The sequence below is a fragment of the Anomaloglossus baeobatrachus genome, chromosome 7 (assembly GCF_048569485.1).
Source record: "Anomaloglossus baeobatrachus isolate aAnoBae1 chromosome 7, aAnoBae1.hap1, whole genome shotgun sequence".
Classification (NCBI taxonomy): Eukaryota; Metazoa; Chordata; class Amphibia; order Anura; family Aromobatidae; genus Anomaloglossus; species Anomaloglossus baeobatrachus.
The window spans coordinates 271,884,472-271,896,710 of NC_134359.1; the positions used below are offsets into that span (position 1 = coordinate 271,884,472).

At 46.6% G+C, this 12,239-nt stretch overlaps 2 protein-coding genes and 1 pseudogene across 2 annotated transcripts; 2 read left to right on the top strand and 1 right to left on the bottom strand.

The window, feature by feature from the left end:
- Nucleotides 1–1,611: 1,611 nt before the first annotated feature.
- Nucleotides 1,612–2,832, bottom strand: LOC142246719 (high mobility group protein B1 pseudogene; annotated as a pseudogene).
- Nucleotides 2,833–3,311: 479 nt separating this feature from the next.
- Nucleotides 3,312–5,609, top strand: LOC142246323 (histone H1.5-like). Its single transcript, XM_075319359.1, has 2 exons — nt 3,312–3,757; nt 5,406–5,609. Exons 1-2 carry the CDS (start codon nt 3,338–3,340, stop codon nt 5,607–5,609), a joined length of 624 nt encoding a protein of 207 aa, XP_075175474.1. The 5' UTR covers nt 3,312–3,337.
- A 712-nt stretch (nt 5,610–6,321) lies between these two features.
- On the top strand, nt 6,322–6,732 carry LOC142246324 (histone H3). Its single transcript, XM_075319360.1, has one exon. The coding sequence runs from the start codon at nt 6,322–6,324 to the stop codon at nt 6,730–6,732; it is 411 nt and encodes a 136-aa protein (XP_075175475.1).
- Nucleotides 6,733–12,239: the final 5,507 nt, after the last annotated feature.

The window sequence follows — 12,239 nt, forward strand, 5'->3', positions numbered from 1 at the left end:
GACAGACAGAGGGAGATTCACAGACATCCACAGACAGACATTGACAGAGAGAGACTGAAAAGTCCTACGTTTTGTTTGTCAAAAAAGCATGCGGAACGCAACAAAAATGCAGTCCAAGTGCATTTTGGTTGTGTTTTGATCCACATCATTGATTTCAATGGGTGGAAAACGCAGCTACAACGCAAAAAAGAAATGACATGCTGCTTTTTTTCCGCAGCGATTTTGGGCATCCAAAACTCTGCGTCTACAAACGCAGCGTGTGCATTGATTTTTCGGCTCTCATAGACTTTGCTGGGGAAGCTGAATGCGGGAAGCTGAATGAATGCAATTTAGCACTGAAAACGCTGCAGTTCAAAACGCAGCATTTCCACGGAAAAAAATGCAACGTGCGCCCATAGACAAGTGACCGCCCGTGAGCGCATGTACATAGCGGTCTAGAGCTTAGATCTGTCCTGATCACTCCAATATCAGTCTTATCATCGCCACAAAGTTCACTTTCAAGAACTGATCCTTCACATCTGCCTGTTATTTTGCTCTGAGTCCTTTTGTTCTATAAAGTCATAACAATTGTAGTCACAACCATAAAGTCATTCCATGAAATAATAAGCATTTATATATAATGTGCTACAATGCAGCCGGAATTTATTTTGCAAAAAAACAGGGATTATATACCTAACCAAAATAGAGTTTAAATCAATGCAGGGAAAAAGTGTCAGCAGTGCAAGGGTCTGGATCTGGCAACAAACCTGCTACATACCTATTTAATTACATGAATGATATATAGGTAAGTACTACACTGCTAACAAAGTCATAATTGCAGTCACAAACATGCAGTCATTCATCAAATAATAGGTATTGATTGACCTATAAAGTGCTGAAAAGCAGGAGGAATATTTTTGCAAAAAACAGGGATTAAATACCTAACCAAAATTAGAATGAATAGAAAAGACTCCCCTCACGTCTGGTCTGATGAAGCCTGCTCTGTGACAAAATGCGGTTACCTCTCCTGGGCGGACTCCAGACCCTTGCACTGCTGGCACTTTATCCCTGCATTGATTTATATTCTATTCTGTTTTGGTATGTAATCCCTGTTTTTTTGCAAAACAATTCCTCCAGCATTGCAACACTTGTCAATACTTAATATTTGATGAAATTACTGTTTGTGAGTACAACTGCTATGAGGTTTTTTTTTTGTTTGTTTGTTTTTTAAGCAGGGCAGTACTAATTGTATAAGTTTGTAGGGGTTTTGTTAAAAGATCCAGACCCTAGCATTGCTGGCACTTTATCCCTGCATTGATTTAAACTCTTGTTTTTTTGGTATGTAATTCCTGATTTTTGGAAGAAAAAATCCTCCTAAATAGTATCACTTTATATATCAATAATTATTATTTGCTGGAATGGCTACATGGTTGTGACTACAATTGTTATGACTTTGGCAGCAGGGTGGTACTTACCCATATGTAATTACACAGGTCTGTAGTGGGGTTTTTCCTGCCAGAAGTCTCTTGCATCTGTCATCTTTTCTTCTTCTTTTATTTATATTTATTTATACACAAAACCGGTGACGTTACAGCGATGTCCTTTGCGATGTTGCAGTGTGTAGACCCAGCTTTACTCTTCATCTTGAAAATAATCCTCATAATCCTCCTCTTGATCTACATCGTCATCTTTATGTTTGTTTGTTTTTTTGCTCTATCTAGTTTGCCTTTAGACCGATACAATGCCATATCCTTCTGCTTCTCCTTCAGTTTGGAGGCTTTCTTCTGGAAAGGCATCTTGTCCTCTGATGAAATGTTATTCCACATCTTTCCTTTCCTTGCAACGTCCCCAATGGTCAGACCTGGCCGCTCTCCTTTGACTTCAGGACGGAAATCGGAGCAAACAAGAAGAAAGTAGAGGACGGTCTCTTGGCTGCATTTGGGTCCTTAAACTTATTTTTTTTCCCTCCTTTTGGTGTTATGTAAGCTTACATTTCTCTTTGATAATGAACCTTGTCAGATTTCTCCATGTCTTCAAACTTTCCCTTCTCTTTAGCAGACAGAGTCTTCCATTGTTCGTAGCATTTCTTGGAGAATTCGGCAAAGTTCACAGGAGCAACAGGAAAATTCCGTGTGCTCTTCTCTGCAAGTCTGCACAAAGTAAGCATAGGAGGAAATTACACTGTACACGCTGATGTATATATTAGAAACACTGCTGTAACAACTGTCCAAACTGGTGTGTATACTTTAGACACTATTGCATATGTTATACATACTGCTCTATATATTGTACACAATAGTGCCCATACTGTACAGTGCTGTATATACTGTGCACATTGCTTTATATAATGAACACACTGCAGCATATTCTGTATACACTGCACACGCTGCTCTATGGACATTATGGACAATTATAAGACTGTTGATCTGTGCTGTGCAGTATATACAGCTGTGCTCTGTGTGTGGATTTTGCATATTCGCTTCTTCCTCAGTATTTCACCATTTCCACAGCAGTTTGTTTCACATGCGTGAATTAATATTTCCGTGATTACACAGGGATTTTTCTGCTTTTAGATGATGGAGTGAGTCACATTGTGAAGTCATCGCCTCATCACAGCTCTTCCCACCAGTACAGGCCTCAGAGATAAAAGCTTCAGAGGATAAGACACAATATTCTGCAGGAGATTGCACTCATCTACCTATGGGCATGATCTACTAATGTGGAGACCTGGTTACCCCAATACGCTGCACACACGGGGTAGATTTATATTCCAGCTCAGGGAGGTGCAGGCAGCGGAGGCCATCGCCTGTGTTACCCTTCTGCGCTCTCAGCAGCTCCAGGTCGCCCGCACATAGTATAATCTGCAGCCTGTACGATATAAATTGTAGTGAAGAGCCCGGTGGTGGTAACAAGGACCCGGAATAGGAGGACGAGATCCCGCAGCAGTTTTATTTCCTCGGACACCTTAGTGATGAGCAGATCGGGAGGACGGCGGCGATGATCCCGGGACCTTCTCTCCGCTGTTTCCCGGCTTCTCTGGTAGTGACGGCTACAAACGCTCAGTGGAGATGTTGGAGGATGGGAAGTGCTGGAGAAAGCGCGCTCACCCGTCCGGCTGTAGCCGATAAAGGGCTTTTATCCCGGGCAGGGAAGCACAAGGGGAGAGCGGAGCTTCACTCTGGTACGGTCGGGAGAAGGCGGGGCCTGTGCTCAATGTCAGCCAATAGAAAGTCAGGACGGTGCAGCTCAGCAGCCAATCAGTGCGCAGTAAGACTGTATATAGAACAGACGCCTCCAGCTCCGGCCTCAGTGTTTTCCTCACAGGAGATTTTTTTGTGTTTTATTTCCGCATCACACGATGGCAGAGACCGCACCAGCCGCCGCTCCTCCTGCCGCCGAACCGGCCGCCAAATCTAAGAAGCAGCCGAAGAAATCCGGGGCCGCCAAGAAAAGCAAGAAATCCTCCGGTCCCAGCGTCTCCGAGCTGATTGTCAATGCCGTGTCCGCCTCTAAGGAGCGCAGTGGGGTCTCTCTGGCCGCCGTGAAGAAGGTCCTGACTGCCCGAGGCTACGATGTAGAGAAGAACAACAGCCGGGTGAAGCTGGGCGTCAAGAGTCTGGTCACCAAAGGCGTCCTGCTCCAGGTGAAGGGCAGCGGCGCCTCCGGATCCTTCAAGCTGAACAAGAAGCAGGAGACCAAGGACAAGGTGGCCAAGAAGAAGCCAGCAGCTGCGGCCAAGAAACCCGCTGCAGCCAAGAAAGCGGCCAAATCTCCTAAGGCTACATGCGCACGCTGCTTCTTTTTCGTGTTCACAAACTGCAGCCAAAACTGCACCTTGTCAGAGAGAGCCTGGAAATGTCACAAAAAATGTAGGTGCTTTTTTGGTGCATTTTTGCTGCTTTTTTGGTGCGTTTTTGGCTGCAGTTTTGTCAACAATTGTTTCATGTATTTTTCAGTTCAAACAAGCCCATAAAGCTTGTTGAATTGGAAAAAAAAAAATTAGAAATAAATAAATAATTAAAAAAAACGGCGTGCGGTCCCCCCCAATTTTAATGCCAGCCAGATAAAGCCATACGGCTGAAGGCTGGTATTCTCAGGATGGGGAGCCCCACGTTATGGGGAGCCCCCCAGCCTAACAATATCAGTCAGCAGCCGCCCAGAATTGCCGCATACATTAGATGCGACAGTTCTGGGACTGTACCCGGCTCTTCCCGATTTACCCTGGTGCGTTGGCAAATCGGGGTAATAAGGAGTTATTGGTAGTACATAGCTGCCAATAAGTCCTAGATTAATCATGTCAGGCGTCTATGAGACACCTTCCATGATTAATCTGTAAATTACAGTAAACACACACACCCGAAAAATCCTTTATTAGAAATAAAAAACACAAACACATTCCCTCATTACCAATTTATTAACCCCGACAAAGCCCTCCTTGTCCGGCGTAATCCAGCATGCTCCAGCGTCGCATCCAGCTCTGCTGCATGCAGGTGACCAGAGCTGCAGCAGACACCGCCGCTCCGGTCACCTCCATGCAGCTAATGAAGACAATAGCGCGATCAGCTGAGCTGTCACCGAGGTTACCCGCTGTCACTGGATCCAGCGGTGGCCGCGAGTAACCTCTGACAGCTCAGCTGATCGCGCTACAGCGTGGAGCCGGCGGCAGGAGCGTGGAGCCAGCGGCAGGAGCGTGGAGCCGGCGGCAGGAGCGTGGAGCCGGCAGGAGCGTGGAGCCGGCGGCAGGAGCGTAGAGCCGGCCGGCGGCAGGAGCGTGGAGCCGGCCGGCGGCAGGAGCGTGGAGCCCGGGACTGTCAGCGGCGGCGGCGGTGGCGGTGAGAGGGGTCCATCATCTCCCCTGTGCGGGGACCGCGGTACTTCGGGGAACACGGGGAGGACGGGACTATCAGCGGCGGCAGCAGCAAGAGGGAAAAATCAATGTTTTCAGCTGCCAATGTCCATCCCCCTCTCGCTGCCGCTGCTGATAGTCCCCGTCCTCCACATCATCTCCCCTGGGGACAGCGGTACTTCGGGGAACACGTGGAGGACGGGATGGGACCACTTGCCTGACCTCACTTCCTGACAAATCACCTGCGTTTTTGCTAGCAAAAACGCAGGTAAAAGGCAGGTAAAATGCACCACTTTTGATTAGCATGCATTTTTCCTGCGTTTTTGATGTCCTCATTGATTTCAATGGGTGACAAATGTTGACAAAAACGCAGGAAGAATGAACATGCTGCATTTTTTTTGTCACAAACTTTTGACAAAAAAAACGCTGACAAATAAACTGCAACGTGCGCATGACAAATCTGACTTCTCATAGACTTTGCTGGGAAGTCAGATGTCAGAAAGATCTGCTGACAAAACTGCAGCCAAAAAAGCAGGAAAAAAGCAGGAAAAAAAGCAGCGTGCGCATGTAGCCTTAGAAGGCCCCGACCGCGGCCAAGAAGAGCCCGAAAAAGGCCAAGAAGCCCGCAGCTGCCAAGAAGGCGGCAAAGAGCCCCAAGAAGAAGGCAGCTCCGAAACCCAAGAAGGTGACCAAGAGCCCGGCTAAGAAGGCGGCAAAACCCAAAGCTGCCAAGAGTCCGGCTAAGAAGGCGGCGAAAGCCAAGAAGCCCGCGGCTAAGAAATAAGCTGCAGCCGCCCTGATACTTCCTCACAAAGGCTCTTTTCAGAGCCAACACCTTGTCCCGGCAGAGCTGTGATCAGGAGCGGACATTGTATTTTCATTCTTCCGCACAGTGTCGCCATCTACAGGATCCCGCACACTGGTGTCACTATAATGAGGGTTATTATTCCCCGGCTCTGGCGCTGTATTCCCGCCATATCACGTGTGCAGCTGATCACACCCGGCCGCGTCCTGCAGGTCACAGCAGCGGGAGTGATGCGCGTGTAATGAGCTCTTCTGTCGCTGCTCCCTTGTGAGCGCAGATTGGAGCCTACAAGTCACATGTACTAGAGTCACTATCATCAGATTTTGGCGCCGGGAACATGAAACCCGCGTTAGGAGGAGTAGGAGGAGGAGCGGCGCTGTACAGCTCTGCGGGAAGATACACAGGCACATCGGCGGCTCCTGTAACACCCGCTGCTCTGATACAGACACTACCCACAAGGGGGAGCTGCGGAGACCCCACCCGCATCTGTAGGGCGGGATTACTGGCCCTCAGGCTCCGCCTCCTGTGAGCAATGATTGGTCGCGGACATCACACCCTATTGGCAGCTCGTGTTATTTTATAAAATATCCAATGGGGTGCTCTGCATGAAGCGGGAAAACGAGCAGCAGAGTATAAATCTCCTGCTCTCTGCGCTGCTCCTCATCACATCTGTTCTCCTCTATACTGAGCTATGGCCAGAACTAAGCAGACCGCCCGTAAATCCACCGGAGGGAAAGCTCCCCGCAAGCAGCTGGCCACGAAGGCCGCCAGGAAGAGCGCTCCCGCCACCGGCGGAGTGAAGAAGCCTCACCGCTACCGGCCAGGCACAGTCGCTCTCCGTGAGATCCGCCGGTACCAGAAGTCCACGGAGCTGCTGATCCGTAAGCTTCCCTTCCAGCGCCTGGTAAGAGAAATCGCCCAGGACTTCAAGACCGATCTCCGCTTCCAGAGCTCGGCCGTCATGGCCCTGCAGGAGGCCAGCGAGGCTTATCTGGTGGGGCTGTTTGAGGACACGAATCTGTGCGCCATCCACGCTAAGAGGGTCACCATCATGCCCAAAGACATCCAGCTGGCCCGCCGCATCCGTGGGGAGAGGGCCTAGATCTTAGTGATGGGTAGCTCCTGAACGAGCCGGCTCTTCATAGTGAATCATATGAGTCGGCTCCTGGCAGGGAGCCAATTGAAATGTAAACGGCTCTTTGCCAGTTCCGTTCCACAGTCAGTCCCCTCTTGCCCCGCCCCTCTCGGCCCCTCCCTCCCGGCAGTAGTCACTCTGATCTTATCCAGGAGACTGAGAATGCTCCTCCTGCTGCCGCACATAGCACTGACTCACAGCCCCGCCCCCCTCCAATCTGTGACAAGCAGCAGTCAGGCACTTTATTAAAGGAACACTGACATCTGGATTTAGCCTGATTATAGTTATTTACCGCCAGCTTGTAAATCCTCGCTGAGCGAGGGAGAAACAGCGGATGTAAATGTGCGTCCCTTGTTCTCTCCCATTCACTTGAATGGAAGAGAACAAATGATCCGCGATGCTGGATTGAGCATCACTGGATCGCAGGCTCGGGGGCTGCATCGACTGTGTAAATGCACCATTAGCTAGTGCAACTTGGAATGGTTCTGTTGTTTCTGGTATGTGAATAACCTCCCAGCAGCCCCTGTTACATGATAGCAGTGCCAATCTGAGGGACCAACTTCATGCACAGAACTAGTCCTATACAAGGCAGTACAGCACTCTGACATCACATCCGATTTTGCATACAATTGCCAGTAGTGTTGAGCGAATTGAATTGCACTTGTTTGATTTCTGAATTTTTTTTTTTATCAAACATTGTGTTTGTTAAAGTTTTTACAGCAAATAATATAAAATCTGGTTATTCTGGAAACTATTCTGTTTTATGTCATAAATTGGCACATGTGTAGATTTTTACTAAAAGGTATACAATCATGGGTTAAAACATACCAGAATTGGGCTTCAAATTTAAAGCCAAAGGTAACAGGAAATGAAGAGCCGTTTTCGGAGCCAAAAGAGCCGACTCTTTTTGGTGAGCCGATCCAAAAGAGCCGGCTCACCAAAAAATTGCATTTTACCCATCACTACTAGATCTGTCCTGCACCCCGAGTACAACACAAAGGCTCTTCTCAGAGCCACCACATCCTCCTCATCAGAGCTGGTGCCGCTTCTATCCGCCATTATGTTCCGTACTAGTGTTTGCACCAGACGGTTTATATAGCAATGTCGGTATCTACATCCGTCCTCCATTACTGCGATTACTGCGGAGCTGGAAGTCAATGCGGGAAATATTCGGATTGGTCTAGGGCCATATCCCTGAGATCAGACACGTGCGGGCAGTGAGTGATAAAGTACATTTCACCCTAATGCAAGATTCTAGGTGACCGCCCGTGTGCGCAGGTACATAGAGATTAGATCTGTCCCGATCACCTCAATATCAGTCTTCTCACCAAGATGAATTTGAAGAGCTGATTCTTCACATCTGCCTGTTATTTTGCTCTGAGTCCTTTTGTTCTACAAAGTCATAACAATTGTAAAACATAAGGAACCGTGGATAACAGTTAAAGGCAACAACTCAATAAATTACTATATTCATAAATAAAAGAGTCTTTAGATTTACCAAAGTATGAAAATACCCAAGAGACACCGTAATTCAAATGTATAAACCTTTTTATTTTTATAAATGCATAGGATATACATAAACAATGATCAAGAGGAGAAAACCAGAGTGAGTAAGTGATAGAGGGGAAGAAACCCCACGTGGCCCAGGGAAGGATGTCAGATCTCACAGAGGATCTGCACAGATGTTTGGATAAGCAAAAAAATATCCACATGCAAGTGCAAAAGATTGCTAGCAAGGAGAGACCCAATGCAACTAGAAAGCCTAGGAGGCTGCTGGACACATGTTTGAAAGTTGCTGGTTTGAATCCAAGGTGGTGAAAATAAAAAATGTATTTGTCTTTTTTTACTCATTTCTTTATAATAGTTTTATCAGAAGAAATGAATCCGACTCCTTCACCTACAAATAGATGCAGTATTTATCTATCTATCTATCCATCTATCCTCTATCTATCCTTTATCTATCCTCTCGCCTTCTATATAATCTATCCTCTATCTTCTATCCTTCTATCTAATCTATCCTCTATCAATCATCTATCTATCCTCTATCCTTCTATCTAATCTATCCTTCATCCTCTATCTAGCCTCTATCTATCCTCTATATATCTATCATCTATCTATCCTTCTAACTAATCTATCCTCTATCTATTCTATCCTCTATCCTTCATCCTCTATCTTCTATCCTTCTATCTAATCTATTCTCTATCTTCTATCCATCTATTCAGCAGGTGAATGTGACAGGCGGAGAGATTGGTGGTGTGCGGGTGATGGATGCGGCGCCTTTGGTGGTGCGACCGTGGAGCGAAATGATAATCTGGTGTAGGGTAGCAATAGGAGCCCAAGGACAGGATTACCCGGCAGTGGTGGAGCCCTTGCCGTCGGAGCATTGGCCCACAGTTATGGCAGCCAGGGGAGTGATTGATGTCAAGAAGGGGAGAGTGCCCGTGCGAGTGATGAATTGCGGAGAGGAAGAGGTCAGGCTCCTCCGCTACGCCACCATAGTCAAGTTGTTCATGATAAATGCACATGATATCCACACCACCACTCCCACGACCACTACACTCTACCCCGATAGTGATCCTCAACCCGCATACAAGGAGGAGTGGTGCCAGGAGCTGCATGTTGACACTGAGGCCACGCCCACACATCACAAAGAAGGGGTGTATAGAGTAGTGCAGGAGTACGGGCAGGTCTTCAGCAAGCATCCACTAGATTTCGGGACGATAAAAGGAGTTCAACACCATATCCCCACGAGAGCCCATCCGCCCATTAACCCCTTCACCCCCGGCCACTAAAACACCCTAATGACCGGGCCATTTTTTGCAATTCTGACCAGTGTCACTTTGACAGGTTATAACTCTGGAACGCTTCAACGGATCCTGGCGATTCTGAGATTGTTTTTTCGTGACATATTGTACTTCATGTCAGTGGTAAATTGAGGCCGATATTTTTTGCGTTTATTTGTGAAAATTTAGGAAATTTGGCGAAAATTTTGAAAATTTCGCAAATTTCAAACTTTGAAAATTTATGCCCATAAATCTGAGAGATATGTCACACAAAATAGTTACTAAATAACATTTCCCACTTGTCTACTTTACATCAGCGCAATTTTCGAAACAAATTTTTTTTCCGTTAGGAAGTTAGAAGGGGTCAAAGGTCATCAGCAAATTCTCATTTTTCCAACAAAATTTACAAAATAATTTTTTTAGGGACCACATCACATTTGAAGTGACTTTGAGAGGCCGAGGTGACAGAAAATACCCAAAAGTGACCCCATTCTAAAAACTACACCCCTCACACTGCTCAAAACCACATCCAATAAGATTATTAACCCTTTAGGTGCTTCACAGGAACCAAAGCAATGTGGAAGGAAAAAATGAAAATTTTACTTTTTAACACAAAAATGTTACTTTAGCCATAAAATTTTCATTTTTACAAGGGAGAAAAGAGAAAGTACACAATACAATTTATTGTGCATGTTCTCCTGAGTACGCTGATACCCCATATGTGGTAAAAATCAATTGTTTGGGCGCACGGCAGAGCTCGGAAGGGAAGGAGCGCCATTTGAATTTTTGAACGCAAAATTAGCTGCACTCATTAGCGGACGCCATGTCGGGTTTGAAGACCCCCTGAGGTGCCTAAACAATGGAGCTCCCCCATAAGTGACCCCATTTTGGAAACTAGAGGCCTCAAATAATTTTTCTAGATGTTTGGTGAGCACTTTGAACCCCTGGGGGCTTCACAAAAGTTTATAGCGTTGAGCCGTGAAAAGAAAAAAAATTTTTTTTACCACAAAACGGTTGCTTCAACTAGGTAGCTTTTTTTTTCACAAGGGTAACAGGAAAAAATGCACCATAAAATGTATTGTGCATTTTCTCCTGAGTACGCAGATACCTCATATGTGGTGGAAATCAAATGTTTGGACACACAGCAGTGCTCGGAAGGCAAGGAGCGCCATTTGAATTTTTGAGTGCAAAATTAGCTGCACCTGTTAGCGGACGCCATGTCGGGTTTGAAGACCCCCTGAGGTGCCTAAACAATGGAGCTCCCCCACAAGTGACCCCATTTTGGAAACTAGAGGCCTCAAATAATTTTTCTAGATGTTTGGTGAGCACTTTGAACACCTGGGGGCTTCACAAAAGTTTATAGCGTTGAGCCGTGAAAAGAAAAAAAATTTTTTTTACCACAAAACGGTTGCTTCAACTAGGTAGCTTTTTTTTTCACAAGGCTATCAGGAAAAAATGCACCATAAAATGTATTGTGCATTTTCTCCTGAGTACGCAGATACCTCATATGTGGTGGAAAGTAATTGTTTGGGCGCATGGCGGGGCTCAGAAGAGAAGGAGCGCCATTTGACAGCAAAATTGGTTGGAATCATTAGCGGACGCCATGTCACGTTTGGAGACCCCCTATGGTGCCTAAACAGTGGAGCTCCCCCACAAGTGACACCATTTTGGAAACTAGAGCCCTCAAATAATTTTTCTAGATGTTTGGTGAGCACTTTGAACACCTGGGGGCTTCACAGAAGTTTATAGCGTTGAGCCGTGAAAAGAAAATTTTTTTTTTTTACCACAAAACGGTTGCTTCAACTAGGTAGCTTTTTTTTTCACAAGGCTATCAGGAAAAAATGCACCATAAAACGTATTGTGCAATTTCTCCTGAGTACGCAGATACCTCATATGTGGTGGAAAGTAATTGTTTGGGCAAATGGCGGGGCTCAGAAGAGAAGGAGCGCCATTTGACTTTTCAAACGCACAGACGCAGTGCACTGATCGGCCGCTGCAGGACGCACGGTCGGATGCGATAAAAAAAAGCGTCGGGGATACGTAAAAAAAAAAGTCACGCCAAAAATTGACCATGGATGCAGATACGTTATGTGCATCCCTGATCAGCGCTTGGCGGGACGCACGGACGGATGCGATACAAAAAGCGTCGCAAATACGGAAAAAAGTCACGCCAAAAATTGAGCAGGGATGCCGATCCGTTATGTGCATCCCTGATCAGCGCTTGGCGGGACGCACGGACGGATGCGATACAAAAAGCGTTGTGAATACGGAAAAAAGTCACGCCAAAAATTGACCATGGATGCCGATCCGTTATGTGCATCCCTGATCAGCGCTTGGCGGGACGCACGGACGGATGCGATACAAAAAGCGTCGGGGATACGGAAAAAAAAGTCACGCCAAAAACTGACCATGGATGCCGATCCGTTATCTGCATCCCTGATCAGCGCTCGGCGGGACGCACGGACCGATGCGATACAAAAAGCGTCGTGAATACGGAAAAAAAAGTCACGCCAAAAATTGACCATGGATGCCGATCCGTTATCTGCATCCCTGATCAGCGCTTGGCGGGACGCACGGACGGATGCGATACAAAAAGCGTCGTGAATACGGAAAAAAAAGTCACGCCAAAAATTGACCATGGATGCCGATCCGTTATCTGCATCCCTGATCAGCGCTTGGCGGGACGCACGG

Coding starts and splice junctions, on each gene's coding strand:
- LOC142246323 (XM_075319359.1), top strand. CDS start 3,338: ATGGCAGAGACCGCACCAGCCGCCGCTCCTCCTGCCGCCGAACCGGCC. Junction 3,758..5,405: donor AAGCGGCCAAATCTCCTAAG/GCTACATGCGCA, acceptor TAGCCTTAGAAG/GCCCCGACCGCGGCCAAGAA.
- LOC142246324 (XM_075319360.1), top strand. CDS start 6,322: ATGGCCAGAACTAAGCAGACCGCCCGTAAATCCACCGGAGGGAAAGCT.